The 14,693-nt window shown below is 44.7% G+C and overlaps 1 protein-coding gene across 5 annotated transcripts in view; it reads right to left on the reverse strand.

The window, feature by feature from the left end:
* Positions 1 to 13,576, reverse strand: part of ANKRD10 (ankyrin repeat domain 10) — a 48,917-nt gene extending 35,341 nt beyond the window's left edge. For 2 of the 5 annotated variants that reach the window (XR_013763519.1, XM_079138051.1), the window contains exons 1-3: positions 13,223 to 13,576; positions 10,227 to 10,379; positions 6,431 to 6,522 (exon numbers count right to left, since the gene is read on the reverse strand). Coding sequence is in view for 4 of the 5 variants with exons in the window: in XM_079138051.1 (XP_078994177.1) it covers positions 6,431 to 6,522; positions 10,227 to 10,379; positions 13,223 to 13,432 (455 nt within the window). In the remaining variant the exon portion in view is untranslated. Of the gene's footprint in view, positions 1 to 869; positions 1,030 to 1,133; positions 2,984 to 6,430; positions 6,523 to 10,226; positions 10,380 to 12,649; positions 12,994 to 13,222 lie in introns of those variants that run through there. The other 3 variants (XM_079138052.1, XM_079138054.1, XM_079138053.1) reach the window with 3 other exon arrangements.
* Between the last annotated feature and the right edge of the window lie 1,117 nt (positions 13,577 to 14,693).

The raw sequence follows: 14,693 nt of genomic DNA on the forward strand, positions 1-14,693 counted from the left end.
AGTTTTAGTTTGCTGAAGTTCCTGGGAGGTGGGCACCTAAACTAAATCACTCACTCACAAGTTCTGTTCCTTCCGCTTGGGGTCTACATTATCAGCAGTCTACCTTCCACCTACGGGCCACTGGCATTCGCTGAGTGTGTTCAGGACTAGCTAATGGCCCCCAACACCAAGTGCAAATCAGTAAGAACAAGCTGATCTGGACTGCAGTATCACACACATTCTTCTCACAGGAAACTTGAACTATCTGGAGGAACATGTTAAAAACACTCTCAAAAACTACATGTTTTATATATTTATTTTCAGTATCGGGGACTGAATCTAAGGGCACGTTACTACTGAGCCACATCACCAGCCCTTTTTGAGACAGGGTCTGGTAAGTTGCTGAGGCTGGCTTTGAACTTTCGAGGCAGCGATGCTCCTGCCTCAGTCTCCCCACCTGCTGGGGTTACAGGTGTGTCCCACAATACCTGGCTTCAAAAACTATATTCTGATGAGAACTATGCTGGAGAAAAGCTGCACACTTGGTATTTTCAGACTGAAATTCAGGATTTCACACCCTTGGAGGTGCCTGGGCATGCAGGTTGTGCCTGAGCTAGTTCATCTCTGTCCATGCCTGACAACCAACAAGCGTTCTGGAAGGTTATTCTAAAGCCCTTGTCCACTCTCACTGCTCCTAACATCCACTGGAGAAATTTTTGAAACAGGGCAGAGATTTTTTAAAACAACAATCTGGATGTTCAAACTAATTATAATTTTGTTCAAGTTTAAACACTGATTTTGTTTAAAAGGAGGTTAGCAGGAGCAGATTCTTCTGTTGATATTCTAAATTTGCTGTGATTTCTTATGGGCACCATGACGGCTGCTCCTACCTGTCACTTCCAGCTCCTGTACCATTCACGAAGACCATCAGAGCAGTCTCTGGACGGACACCCATCTTCTCCAACACTTCCTGCTAGCCTTTCAGCATGGAATACCAGCACAGCCCGTGAAAGAATGACCTCCACTTCAGTTAAGTGTCCTGCCAACCAACTGGCAAAATAAATCAAACTGCCACTAGCTTTACGGAGATTAAAACACAAGTGCTTCTACTTTCTGTCAAAATATTTTGAATGGAGCATTAAAATTTATTATACCTAAGAATTCCTCCCAAGTGACTTTAGGCTTTTAATTTTCCACTTACAGTGCCACAACACCAGCAGAGAAGCCACTCTGATGAAAAGTTGATTTTTTTTTTTTGTTGTTGTTAACTTTCAAAAATCAAAGATCAGGAAATACCTGAAACACAATTTTTAGAACCCAAGGTGTCACATCACCTTCAGGGTGTGTTCTTTTTGTTAATGCCATGTGACAATAAAGATAACCACAATTTTTATATAAATAATATTTCTGTTAAATTTCTGATCTCAATTTAGCTATTGTTAGTTTACAAGTAAAAAGGTAGATATCATAAATTAGGGTAAGCAAAGCATGCAAATCTAAAGAGTCTATATCTGAATTCCTAGATTAGCATTAAAACCAATCACCGCAACAAATACCTCAACAGTACGCCTCGTGTGCAGAAAGGAAGCGATACTGAGCATTCAATGCCACAACCGTAAGGTTTTCGGAGAAGCACCTGTGGCAGTTTCAGCAGTTTCTATATGGAATGCTCCCCCTTTCTAGGATTACTTGAAAAAATCAAGTCAATTCGAATTACGTAGCTGTAAAACATTGACACGTGTAGTTTTTACAGATTCAGAATCTTCTGTGTGACTTAAAACGGGCAATGGTGCATACACAGGAAACTTACATAATAAGGGATCACATTGCAGGCAACATTTGATTAAAAATACATACACGCATGGGGTGCAGAAGCAGTTGCTGAGCTACCCCACCGGCCGTGACCACCCTGCTGCCGAGTGGCTGCTCCCAAACACTGCCTGTCAAGTTCCCTCTCGTGATTTTCAGCATGAAGCCAATTTAAGTATGTCGATATTTCAACAAAAGTTAAGAGTACGGACTAAAAACCATCAACTCACGATTCTGGTTACTTTAAAATTTGGTATGCTGTATCGCAAATACATTAGTAACTATTCCTAGATGGAAATAAGCAAATAAATGGAATCATTAAAAAAAGATAAAAAACATTACTAAATGTCCATTTGTACAGATAAAACATCAGCAAACATCTAGAATTTCTTCAGTAAAAAGAATACATGTGTATTTTTAACCCTTTGGTATCCAAATTTACATAATTAGGAAGACTTTCTTATAAATATATCTTTAGTTAACAACAGGAAGAAACTATTTTTAAAAAAGTTTCTACCTGAATAAATTTGGTGCCAAGTTTTCATTTCAAGTTCAACATTACTGAGGATAGTTTTAAGCTGTAATTGAGCCACAATCAATTCTGCATACATTAAAATATAAGCACATCATTCAGGAGCATGCTAAGTATACAACATGCTCCCACTATAACTCAGCAAGGGAGAAACATCAGAATATTCTTGGCTCAACATGGAACCATTACCTGTAAAAACGGTGTTTTAACAAATACTGAAATATGTGTATTTTTCAAGCTGTTAACACATAATCAAAATTCTAAACTAAATTGGTCAATGACTTGGGAACAGTCGGACTACATCTGCTCCTGCCTGGCAAGGGACCTACATTAGGACCTCCAGAAGGGACCCCCCACCCCCACCACTGCCGCAAAGGGAAGAGCAGGAGACAGAGTGTTAGATAAGCTGTCCTCCAACCAGAGGAGGGGCAAGGGCTGGGACGCGAGGGCATCAGAGCACAAGCTGAAGGCTGGCTCAGTGGTGCTTCTGACAATGCCTCAACTGGACTATTATCCTGAAGGACAAACAAGCAAGCAAATGAATTAGAAACCACAGACTTAAATGGCCACCGATTTTGAACCACAGTAAGCCAATTCCATTTTAATTAAGAATTTCTAGAAGTCTGGCATTGAAAAAAAACTCTGTTGACATCTCGTTTTGGACTTGTTATCACAGACATCTGTGCCTATTCTCTAAATCAGGCAAGAAGAGAATGCTTGCTGTACAGGAGCCTCACTCGTCTCAGGTGAGAGCTTTCAGTGAGGCGCCTCCCAGGCTCACAATGATGAGGTCGGTAAAATAGAGCCCACTTGATCCAGAGGCTGCAGACTAAATGGCTTCTAAGGATATCCTCTCCTAGAAAGGCATGAGACTGCAGCTGAGCACCAGCCTCTTCATGAAGTGTGGGATTGAAAACAGACCTGTAAGCACATCTGAGGCGCAGGTGATTCTGGTGTCCCTCACATCCAGCTAAGCCCTCTCCACTCCTGCTCAGAGGAGTGAAGAAAAGCCAGATTAACACCTGGATGAAATGGAAACGTTCTCCTTTCCCGCTCAAGAAAAGGAAGACAAAATTGTAGCCAAAATACTGACAGTAAGCCTGCTATTCACAGCATTAGTGTAAGGTCCTCTTATTAGCAGAAAGCAAAGCTTAAGTCTCTCTCCAAAATCATGTTGACTTAATCTTGAGCTCCTATTCTCTCATCCCAAGGAAAAAGTGGGTGGCAGCTGTGTTAGTACATGTCCTCCTTCCAATCAAAAACACCAAGTGTGAGGCTGTGGCAGACACTGCTGCAGCAACCCCCATTCCCTAGCAAGAGGAAGATCCCAATTTAAACACTCAAACCCAGATTTAGGCCCTTTAAAGTATATAAATGTGTAGTCTGTTCACAGAACTGAGTCTTGACTCTGTGTGCTTTAATTTTCAGATGTAAATAACAGCAAATAATAGTAACTATCACCTAAGCCCTAAAGAGAAGTTCATATGGAAAAGATAACTTGGCACCAAAACTCAAGTTTTAAATTAAGAGAAGAAAACAAAAGTCCGTTAACATACTCACGTGTGGTGCTAGAAAATTTAACACGATGCACAGGAGCTGAAATGCCTTATCTTAGAGTTGCAACCTACATTAACAAGGCAGTTGTAACAAACCACTCCAGTCAGACACTTAGCACACTGCCTGCAGCAGCTACTCGGTGACCGAAAGAGCACATTTAGACTTCGGTCACTTCAATGCAGCAGATACAGTAAGCAGAGCAGGATTTGAGCAAATTATTCACTTAAAAACACTGGTATGAGGAAGCTTTTGATCTATTCCCAGAAGGAAAAATTTACACTATCGTCTAAACATTATGAAATGTAAAAGAAAGAATTAACAATCTACTGGTTTTAAACTGGAAAAAAAAAAAATTAATCTTTTGCCTTTAATTAAAAGAAAAAAGCTATTATTTGCTAAGATTACACTTGACCATTCGAGTGGCAGTACAGGGAACAAATAAAGTGGACCTAAGCATCATTATTTGTGGGATTTAACTGTTGTATGTTGGTATGACTAAATGGGGCAAACTACAAAAATGTGCACAACAGGTAAATAAGCAATTTTTGATTTAGCTTATTGGCAAAACTGACATTTTATTTAGATGTTAAAACTAAATAACCACGTATACAATTGCAATAAATAACGATTACTTGTGTTCTATCTCCAGGCCAAAGACTAAGAATTTTAGGAATCTCTTTTGGCTAGGTAGCTCAAGCTAAATATTTCTTCTAAAAAAATCTGAAAGACCAGTCCAGGGAAGTCACCATAATGCAGGGTCTTGAGGGGGTGGCTCTTATACTGAGATGGGAAAGACTGGCACGCGAGGCCATGCTCAGCCACACCTGGTGGAAAAGAGACACTTGAGGGTCCTGTAACCAAGGACAGAATTGTAAATAAAAGATGCTCATTTTTAAAAAGACACCTACTTAAAAAAAGAAAGAAAGAAAAAAAGGACATAATGATAGATATTTATTGGCTTGAAGGATTAAGCTATCCATTAAAATGAATAGAACATCTTTGTAATAAAATGCTTAGGACCAATTAGAGTATTGTTTAGAAAAATAATAAAAAAAAACAACTTAATTATCCATTATTTCAATAAATAATTAAGCAATTTAATTATGACTCTGTATTTCAAAATCAAAGTTCTGTTTTTAAAGATCTGAATTTTGAATCTAAACACAACTAATAAAACTTCATCTGTAACTTTAAAACAATTCACTGAGAATCATCTCGATGTTTTAAAATTATATAATATATATTAATATTACCAACTGTTTTTATATCACCTTAAATTATGACTACATATTAAGTTACAAGGGTTCCCTGCAATGTAGCAGTTGATACAGGCCATATTTGCAACATTTATTGCCACATCAAGTAAAGGATTCAAGCCAAACTAATGGCAAATCTAGCCAACACTTAATGAAGCAGAAGCCAAGTCACTGAGACTGTAGACAGCCTCCAGCACAGAAACATGCCTTATGTTGACCTGTATGGCTTTGCTGCCCAGGGTTTATGTTCACCATCTACTAGAATACAGAGTCAAAACAATGAAATGGAAACCAAAGGGTTAAACTTTTGTGGGGTTTACTTCTCCCAAAGTCTAAATCTTCACATTTCCAATTAGAATTAAGTGATTTCTATTTTTATGGTTATTCATAACACTTGAGGTAAAACAAAAAAGCTGGTATCCATTATTGAGGTAATTACAACTCTATAGCTTACACTCAACATTTAAGGGTGAAAAACTGGATCCACTGTTAATGCTGTGAACTGTAGAAGAAAAATTTTATAAAATGAATCTTTAAGAGAAAGTTAAGACAAATGAATTTAATACCTAAATAAATGTATAATGCCATGGCTAGCTAAGGCTAGCTAATGATTTGCAAACAAGATCACATTTCAGAAATAACACACTTAAAAACTGTTCTAGCAATGATAAATAAGCTAGCTGATATAAACAGGGCAACACCCAGGATTTCAAAAACAATGCCACCGGCATCAAAGGCTCACAGCAAGTTTGAAGTGTTTAATGTACATAAGTCCCACTTTACAAGGAGTTATAAATCATTAAATCATAATGGGCTAAATCACTGAGACTATCGATAGCCTCCAGCACATAATGTTCTCACATCTGCTAAGATGAGGAATTCAAAATTTAGAAAAGCCCATAAGTCAAAGAGGCCTGCAAGGATATTCTAATTCAATCCAAGCCCTTGGTTCTGATATTAAAACCTGGCAAAGGAAAGTGAAGACCCGCCACAGAAAGACATCTAGTTAGAGGCGAAGTCAACAGTGTCAACTCTGAAATTCATTCATTGACTGTTCCTTCTTAATTCACTCTCTCATGACAAGAATCGGAGCCACCATGGAACTAAGCTCCTGCTCCTAGTCAGTAGTCAACTCAATTTACAATCTTGCTAACACCCACTGATCTAAAAAACAAAACTGCATGACTAATTAAAAAAAAAAAAAGATTCTAGGGCTTTTGCTTGCTCTAAATACTGTGGTTTGAATACAGCACCTTGACTACATCTCAAGCTTGGGAGGATAATTGAAGGCACTTACTCGGTACGAGCCCCGTTCGCCACCAGGGCACTGATGCACTCGAGGCTCCCGGAGCGGGCTGCCTTGTGAACGGGAGTCTCCCCCTCACAGTCCTGAAACACAACACACACACTCAGATCCAACGCCAACCACATTTTAAAGAGAACAATTAGCACAGACCAGAGGTCTTCTTGTTCATCTCTGATATAAACAAGCTGAGCATAATTTGAAGCAGAATACAAAGGAGCATCTACGTGAAGAGAAGACAAAGACCAGAGAAGGGGGCATGTTCTCCAAAGCATTTAGCTAGAGGTCAATGTCCAGAAATCTTGGGGTCTCTTCAGTAGGGATAGCATGAATGGTCTCAATGGGGATTCACAAATCTTTCTATCCTGGATCTTGGCACCAATGTGCACACATAAACCCCCAATAATTATCTTAGGACAAGTAAAAAAATTCACATAACAGCAAATAAGGCCAAGAAAGCACATATTATTAGCTAACTTGTGGTCCAAACTACTCATGTTCCTCTAAAGCCACCATGGTGTTGACCTGAGTCAAACCAACAGTGTATCTATCCTGAATTTTTTCTTGAATTGGAAAGGTATTTTAGAAAAGATGGTTTGAAGTCAGAGTCAGGCAAAGAGAAGAATACCACAAGGGTCAGACACAGACACAGATCAGACAAGCCCTGCAGTCTAACGAAACCTCTGTTTTAGCAAAGTGGTTAGAGAAGGCAAAAAAGGGGAAGAGAGGTAGAAGCAAGCAGACTCAGGGAAAACACTCTGGATCTAAAGCAGTCAACCAAACAGGGATGAAACTCTTTATACCTGATCACAGGTTACCAGGCAAGTAACAAAGCAGCAGTAAGATTCAAGCAACCAAGGAGTCATCACTTCTGTTAGGAAAATTAAGAAAATTTTTTGTCCAGGAAATCCTGAGGGTGAAGCTTCTAGGCTTCACCAGAGCTCTTCAACCAACCCACTTCAAGGGCACTGGAGCTGCAGCTACCACACTTGCCTATGACATCACCAAGAGATAAAGAGGAGTGAGCAACTGGGCACGAGGCGCAGCACTGGGAAAAGCAGTCCATGCATAGACCCAGGGGCCATTAGAGCTCCTTCCCAAGGCACACCAACTCGCCCAGAGGACAGTGAGGTGAAGTCCTCCCAAGTCAAAACAAATGTGGGCATTACTTTGCAGAAAACGGAACATGAAAGACTCAACAGCAGACTGAAGAGTGTGTACATGTGTTTGAACCAGGGTCCAAAAGGCTCTAAAGAGAATACATAGACATCTAAAGCCCTAAACAAAAACTTTTCTATTTTTGAAAAAAGAAAAACAGTAACTATGTGGCTATTCAAAAAAGTAAACTCTTCCAAAGAGAAGGGGAAGGGAGAGAAGTGGTACAAATAAAAACTAGACAAAAATACTGCCAAGAAAACTACAAGCAAGATGAAAAACGTCAAGAGTTTGCTATTCTATTTCAAAAAGATAGTAGGATATTAACAGATATTAAGGAAGGCACTGAAAAAGCAGAACTATCCAGCCCCTGGTTTGCTACAGAAGAACAATATTGGAGGGCAGAGCAGACATTATTTAATGGCATCTGCAGCCAAGAGAAGATACTAAGAGCAAAAGGCCACGTGAACAGTGAGTCTCTAGTTCAGACCAATCGCATCTCAAATACTTAAGTGTGCAATGTGAGTCTAGAACCACTGCACACTGCGAGAAAGGAGTAGGGAGAGGTGCCAGAAATTCCAAGGGCAGCAGGGCACCTTGATTTTTAACAAAGGAAACTCTGATTTCTAATCTAGACGCTAGAAACTAGAGCTTGCTTTTAAACACCAAGCAAAGCTTGTCAAAAGGAGCACTAAAAATACACCACATGAAAGCCAGCTTCACTTCCTCTTTGGGGAAGCACAACAGCAAGACTGCAGACAGCACACCAGCTTTCTACCACCTCTCAGCTCACCTGACAGATGGCCAAGGAGGTCTGTGTGACACTTGAGGAAAATAGACGTCAAACTGTCAACAGCTTACATGCAAAAGGTTAACAGAAGAAATGGTACGCCAGGCTCAAAAACTTAAACACACACACACGTTTTCAGAGAACAAGAAAAACTATACCTCAAGATAAGCCGGTGGTGCACTGGGAGCTGCCAGAGGGCTACTGTGACCTCAGGGCTACAGAGTCCCCGTCATAAGAGAGGTGGCAGTCCAGGCACCACGGGTTAGGAGCAATGCATGCCTGAGATCCAGACCACAGCTCTACACCTCAGGGGACGAAAGTAACCTGGTAGCCCCTCCAGGAGACTCCAGGTGCCTAACGATGCCCCTGGGCACTCCGGGTGTATGCGAGGACCTGGGCACCTCTGACCAAGCATGTCTTTCAATAATGGAAGCTGCCAAGAGAGAAGATCAGGTAGTCTTACCCTGGGAAGCAGAGCACAGAAGAGGTGCTGCCTGGGGGCACCTGAGAGGATGCTGCAGGCACAAGGGCACACCCTCAGCCACACTGATCAGCTTAGTCCTGCCCTATCACACTAGCTGAAAAGGGGGCTTCTAGATTCAAAAAGGCCCGCAAATCAATACAGGCAATTTCCTTAGACCTCTCTAAATTAAATGTCATATAACAATTTAAAAGACATTTAAATACAGCATGTCTGTATACTCAGATTCCATTCTATATCCAAATACTAATTACTGCCACTCATGGAATCATCCACATTCTACTGATAGATTGAGCCACAGTCGACGTGACTTTTCCCAGGTCACAGTGCCCTTTCCACTTGCAGAGAGGGAGTCCAGGGTGCAGGACCTGAGGTAAATGGGCAGTGTGCTGATGCCCATCATGGAAGATAATTCCCGGGAAGAAAAGTAACACAGCAGTAACAAAGGCATGTGTGAGTGCAGAGGAAAGGAAGGGGAGGGAGTGTGACAAGCACACAGGTGTGCCTACCAAGCCCAGCACAAAGACAGGAACAATCCCATCACCCTGGACCTCTCCTCACAGGGTCTTTCCTACAAATCTCTAACAGAGAACAAACTGCCCGATTATGTCCTGCACACTCCTTTCCCACTTATCCATGTTTCCAACCATGGCTAAAACACCCTTCCTCAGCTGCGGCACTTGGGGTGGGCAGCGGCACCATCATCAGGAAGGGGACTACTTCTACTTCGTATCTGTTATAATCAAGGAAGCTATCTTAGGAGAGACAGAAAAGCAAGAGGGAGGAAAGAGGAGCTGCCTAGCATACAACAGGGCTTTCATTATTAGGTGGAAAACTACTGAAACAACCAGTAAACTCCAGGAACACTCACACTCCAATCTGCATACTTATTAAAAAATTTTATTAGCTCATACTTAAATACAAAAGGCTAGAATCACTTATTCTTCCCAGTCAGTAAATGACTGACTTTTCTGCACCCAGTCATCATCCAAAATGTGTATCTGAAGCAACATAAACTCACCTTGAAGCTGAACTAGGCCACTCCTTTTGCTAGCATAGACATGTTTTTAGTAACTGTGAAGTGAAGCCTAGGCAGCTGGAAACAGGAAACCTGGGCTGGAGGCCAGCACCATCAATTACCAGCTGTGACCTTGGGCAAATCACTCTGATGGCAGCAGATGATCTGGTAAGTCACACAATAGGCAAAAGCACTCTACGAACACAGAGTTCGAGCTTCTGGAAAGGGTCTACTATCCACAATAACTAAAGGAACAGATTCCAATCTGCCCTCAGGTAGACACTTCAAACTCTAATCAAGGCCTCAATTAGAACTAGAAAAGCAGAGTCAACCCCCACATTCTTACCGGTTTGTTAATATTGGCTCCTGCTTGTATCAGCCAGACTAGGCACTGGGGATGTCCTCCAAAAGCGGCAATGTGGGCCGGGGTCTGGGCAAAGCGTGTAGTGGACACATTCAGTGTGGCGCCAGCTCTCACCAACTGCATTAAGCACTCCAACTTTGCACACAGCAGGAGGGGATATGAAAACAGACATGTCGGTATAATAGGAAATACCACACAGTATAATTACCACATAGTGACAAGTGGCATTTTTGTTACCTTTTTTTGTGTGTGTATAAGAACAAATTAATTTCTTCCTAACACCATGCAAATTTTAAAAGGTATTTAGAAGACATTTTCCTCATCCTTTTAAAAAAGCTAACAGAAATAGAAAGAATGCAAAATATTAAAAATACACAAATATTTTTACTTCCCTATAAAAGAAAAAAGCTCAAATTAAAAAAGATCAGAATGCATCACTCTATCAAGACTTCGACATATACCATTCCAGACAATAATAAAGTCACAGTGCTTGGTAAGTTACAAAAATTCATGTAGCCACAGTATACTCTCTATGGTGAAAGACTTTTCCACTGTGCGCAACTGTACTGCGCACCCCCAGCTCTTTTTGTTTTTTATTTGAGACTCTTAAGTTACCCAGGCTGACCTGGAACTTGCAATCCTCCTGCCTCAGCTTCCTGGGTAGCTGGGATTACAGGGGTGTGCTACTTGATCAGCTTTATTTTTAGTCTTTAAAATCTGTGTATGGAAAGCATGCAAAACAGGCAACGTGGCTGAGCTCTACACCCAACAGGTGGATAACAGGAAGACTGGCAAGTTAAGACAAGGATTTGCAGCCAAGTCTAAATACTATGCCAGCCTCACATTCAACACATTTATCCAGAGTTCACCACGTGCCCAGCAGTTTTTTGACTGGATCATACGTTCTCCAATGCTGTGGAGGAACCCATTTTCTACTCATGGACCATAACCAAGCTAGAGAGGCATTTATCCTGGATGCAACTACTCCCTTGTTGAGAGGACAGACCACCAGACACTGGCACTCCCTGTGATCCCAGTGACTTGGAAGGTGGAGGCAGGAAGACTGCAAGTTGAAGGCCAGTCTCAGTAACTCAAGAGAGATCTGTCTCAAAATTTTAAAAAAAGGGATGGAGCTCAGTGGTAAAGCACCCCTGGGTTTAATCCCCACTACAATAATGACAGGAAGACAGACCTCACACAGAGAACAAATAGCAGATGTTCCACGGTACCCAAGTGGTAGGCCTGTGAGCTGAACTCAGTTTTAAAGTACAAAGATTTAAAATGTGGTGTTTTTAAACGAATGTAAAACTGGGAGTGAAGGCAGATTGAGCAGTGCCTTATTACTGAGTGAAAAATCAGTATCAACTAGCAATAAAATGAACAGGTGTCATACCCAATAAAAGTGAAGTGGTTAATCTTTAACATTAGTTTAAACTAAGCCTGTTAAAAACCGGGTTTGGAATTCTGTAAAGTATTTTAAAATATGGTATCTTGTAAAAAGCATGGTATAATTAGATATTTTTAATGTTTAGTACTCCAGGAAACAAATACACCTCATAAGGTAACTTGGGTGCCTTGGGCACATTCTAAGGATACACGCCGGAAACGGTGTAAAAGGAGGTAACCACTGATAAAGCCTGGGGAAGCTCTGAGTCTGGCCTAACTCCTGCCCTAAGAGCTGCTGCTCACAGGTGGGAGCCTGGACACCAGACGAGGCTTCCCAAGATTCCTTCCTTATCCAAGACCCTACGGTCACCAATCAGAGTGCGGAAATAAAGTACCTGCCTCTGGGACAATTAGAACTAGTCTCCAAAGCAAATATGCCACTTCCTCTATACGAATAAAGACCTTTTTAAAAAATCTCGTTCGTTTTTAAAATTGTGCTAAAATACACAATGCATGAAATATTTTAAGTCATTAGGACTATTCCTGTCCTCAGATGTAACTGGGACGGCCTTGGGTTGGTAAATAAGTACTCCAAAAGACCACTGCGGGAAACGAAGGAGCCAGCATCCCACAGACCGCAGACTGTCACAGCCTGGGCCGCCGCAGGGTAGGCAGGATGGAACCGGCGGTAAAGCCTTAAAGAGAGAAAAGGTGGCTCCTGCCTGCAAGAAGACCTGCTCCCTGACACGGGGAAAAACACCGAGAGCGTCCCAAAGCTCGGTGTGAGACAACCCCTAGCAGGAGCGCTCCCGAGCGAGGCTCGCTGCCCGGCGTGCCCGCTGCGGGCTGAGGTCAGGCGCCGTCCCGGAGAAGAGCGGACCGCGAGGTCCCAGGTCCCCGGCAGGCACCGGGTCCCCACCTCGTCGCGCGGCCCCGGCACCCGTGCCAGGCCCAGCAGGGAGCCTCCCGCCCCGGCCCCGCGCCCCTGCACTCGGGGACCCGCCCTCCGAGACGCTCACCGACTCCGGCTGAGACGCGTCTCCGAGGAACGCCCGCGGACCGCACGGCTGGGGCGGCGCCGCTCCCTCTAACTGTTAAGTGCCGCCGTCTCCGCAGCACCGGCGACTCAGCGGACCCTCGGGACAGCCGCCGCCCCTGCCCAGCCGCGCCCGGCGCCACACGACTCCGCGAAGCTCGCACCACCGCAGCGCAGTCCGCTCCAAAAACAGTCCCGGGACAAAGCTCCCGCCGAAGCGACGGGGCCGCGGGCGCCGCCATCGCCTCGGCCAGGGCCTGGCGGGAGCCGCCTTGGGAGCCCGAGGGTTTGAAACCCAGGCAGCCAGACGCGCCGCCGCACATGCGCCCTGGGCCCTCGCGGCGCCCACCCCGCTTCCGCCCGGCGCTCCCGGCACGCCCCGCGGCCCCCAGGCTCCCAACCCGCGCGCCGCCGCACATGCGCCCTGGACCCCTAGGGGCGCAGCGCCACCGACCCCGCTTCCGCCCCGCGCTCCCGGCACGCCCCGCGCCCCCGCCCTTCCCGAGCCCCCAAGGGAAAGCCGCGGAAAATGGCGCCTTAAAGTGCCCGTGCCCACCTTGCCGAAGTGCGCGGCCCAGTGCACTGGCGTCCAGCCGTAGAAGGAGTCCTCGGCGGTCAAGTGGGCGCGCGGCGTCTGCTGCAGCAACGAGCAGAGCGCGGCCAGGTCCCCGTCGCGGCAGGCGCGGTGCAGCGGGAAGCGAAGTGACAGCAGCTCCTCGCTGGAGAAGCCCGCCTCCACGCCCGCGCCTGCTCCCGCCGCCGCCATGGTCGGTCGCTGGAGAGCGCGGGGTTGGAGGGCGAGAGGACGCTCCGGTGAGAGCCCGCGAAGCTGCCGCCGCCGGAGCACAAAGGAGCAAGAGCAGCACCGCCACCGCGTCCCACCGGCTGCCGAGCTGAGCGCGCACTGAAAGAAGGCGGGGCCTGCGGCGGGGCGGGGCCTGCGGCGGGGCGGGGCCTGCCGCGGCCCGGACTGGGCGACACCTGGGACTACGGGGCGGGGGCGGGGCCTGCGGCGGGCCTCCCCGCGCAGCCCCACCGGAGAGTGGCGGTCGGCCTCCCGGGAGCGGCTCGGCGCGCAGGGCTGCAGAAGCCGTCTGGAGGCTCCGCGGGCTCTGGGGCTCAGGTGTCGGAGCGCACGAGAGGCAGTGCTTCCGCGGCCTCGGGGCTCTTCCTGGTAGTGTTTATCGGGCGCCTGCGGCGAGCGCCTTGAAAACCCACAGGGGCGGGCAGGTGCTCGTCTCTGCCTGTTTATTGGGATCGCCTCCCTGGAAACCGAACCCGGCTGGTTTCTCTAGGTCTGTTTCATTCACCATATACTCAACAAATGTTTGTTGCATGAGTAGGTGGCTGTGTTTCCTTAGTTAAACGTTTCTTGCTCCATAATCTATCAGGTGAGGCAAGCAAGAACATTTTAAGTTTAAGCAACATTTTTTAATTTTTTGGACCAGAAGGGTAGAAATAGACTGTAAACACATCTCAGCTTTGTTCACTCTACAGTTCAATTTTCTTTTCACATAACTTTAATTATAGTTATCTCTTTAATATCCTCTCATAATGACTTCCTCGCTCCTTAAGTGCCCCAGTTTTTAAAAGGACATAAGCCTGCCTTCCCATTTATAATAACGAGAGGCAGGCATTGCTCTTCTTTACCCTACATTCCAGGAATGATGAATCTGAGACAGGTAAACAGGAATTTGCCTAAAGACAAACTGCTTGTCTGTGGCAGAGCTCGAAATCAGGTCCAGGTCTAGTTTCTAACACACCACTAGGTTTTGCTCTTTTAACCTTGGATTTATTTTGCATAGACAATAAGACCTGACCAAATCATGTATGTTATAATGATAATGATAGGCTACTTCTTCAATTAAGATTGCTGTTTTTTTATGACTTTGGAGTGTATACGAATTTATATAGCTCTACTGAAATAAGCCTACATATATTTGATGGTGGATCCTCAAGATCTGCCTTATGGAGATCGTGGATACCTTGTATCCAGTCAGTACTCTCAAAAACTAATGTTCCAGTGG

The sequence above is a fragment of the Sciurus vulgaris genome, assembly GCF_902686455.1.
Source record: "Sciurus vulgaris genome assembly, chromosome: 4".
In the NCBI taxonomy this organism is placed as follows: domain Eukaryota; kingdom Metazoa; phylum Chordata; class Mammalia; order Rodentia; family Sciuridae; genus Sciurus; species Sciurus vulgaris.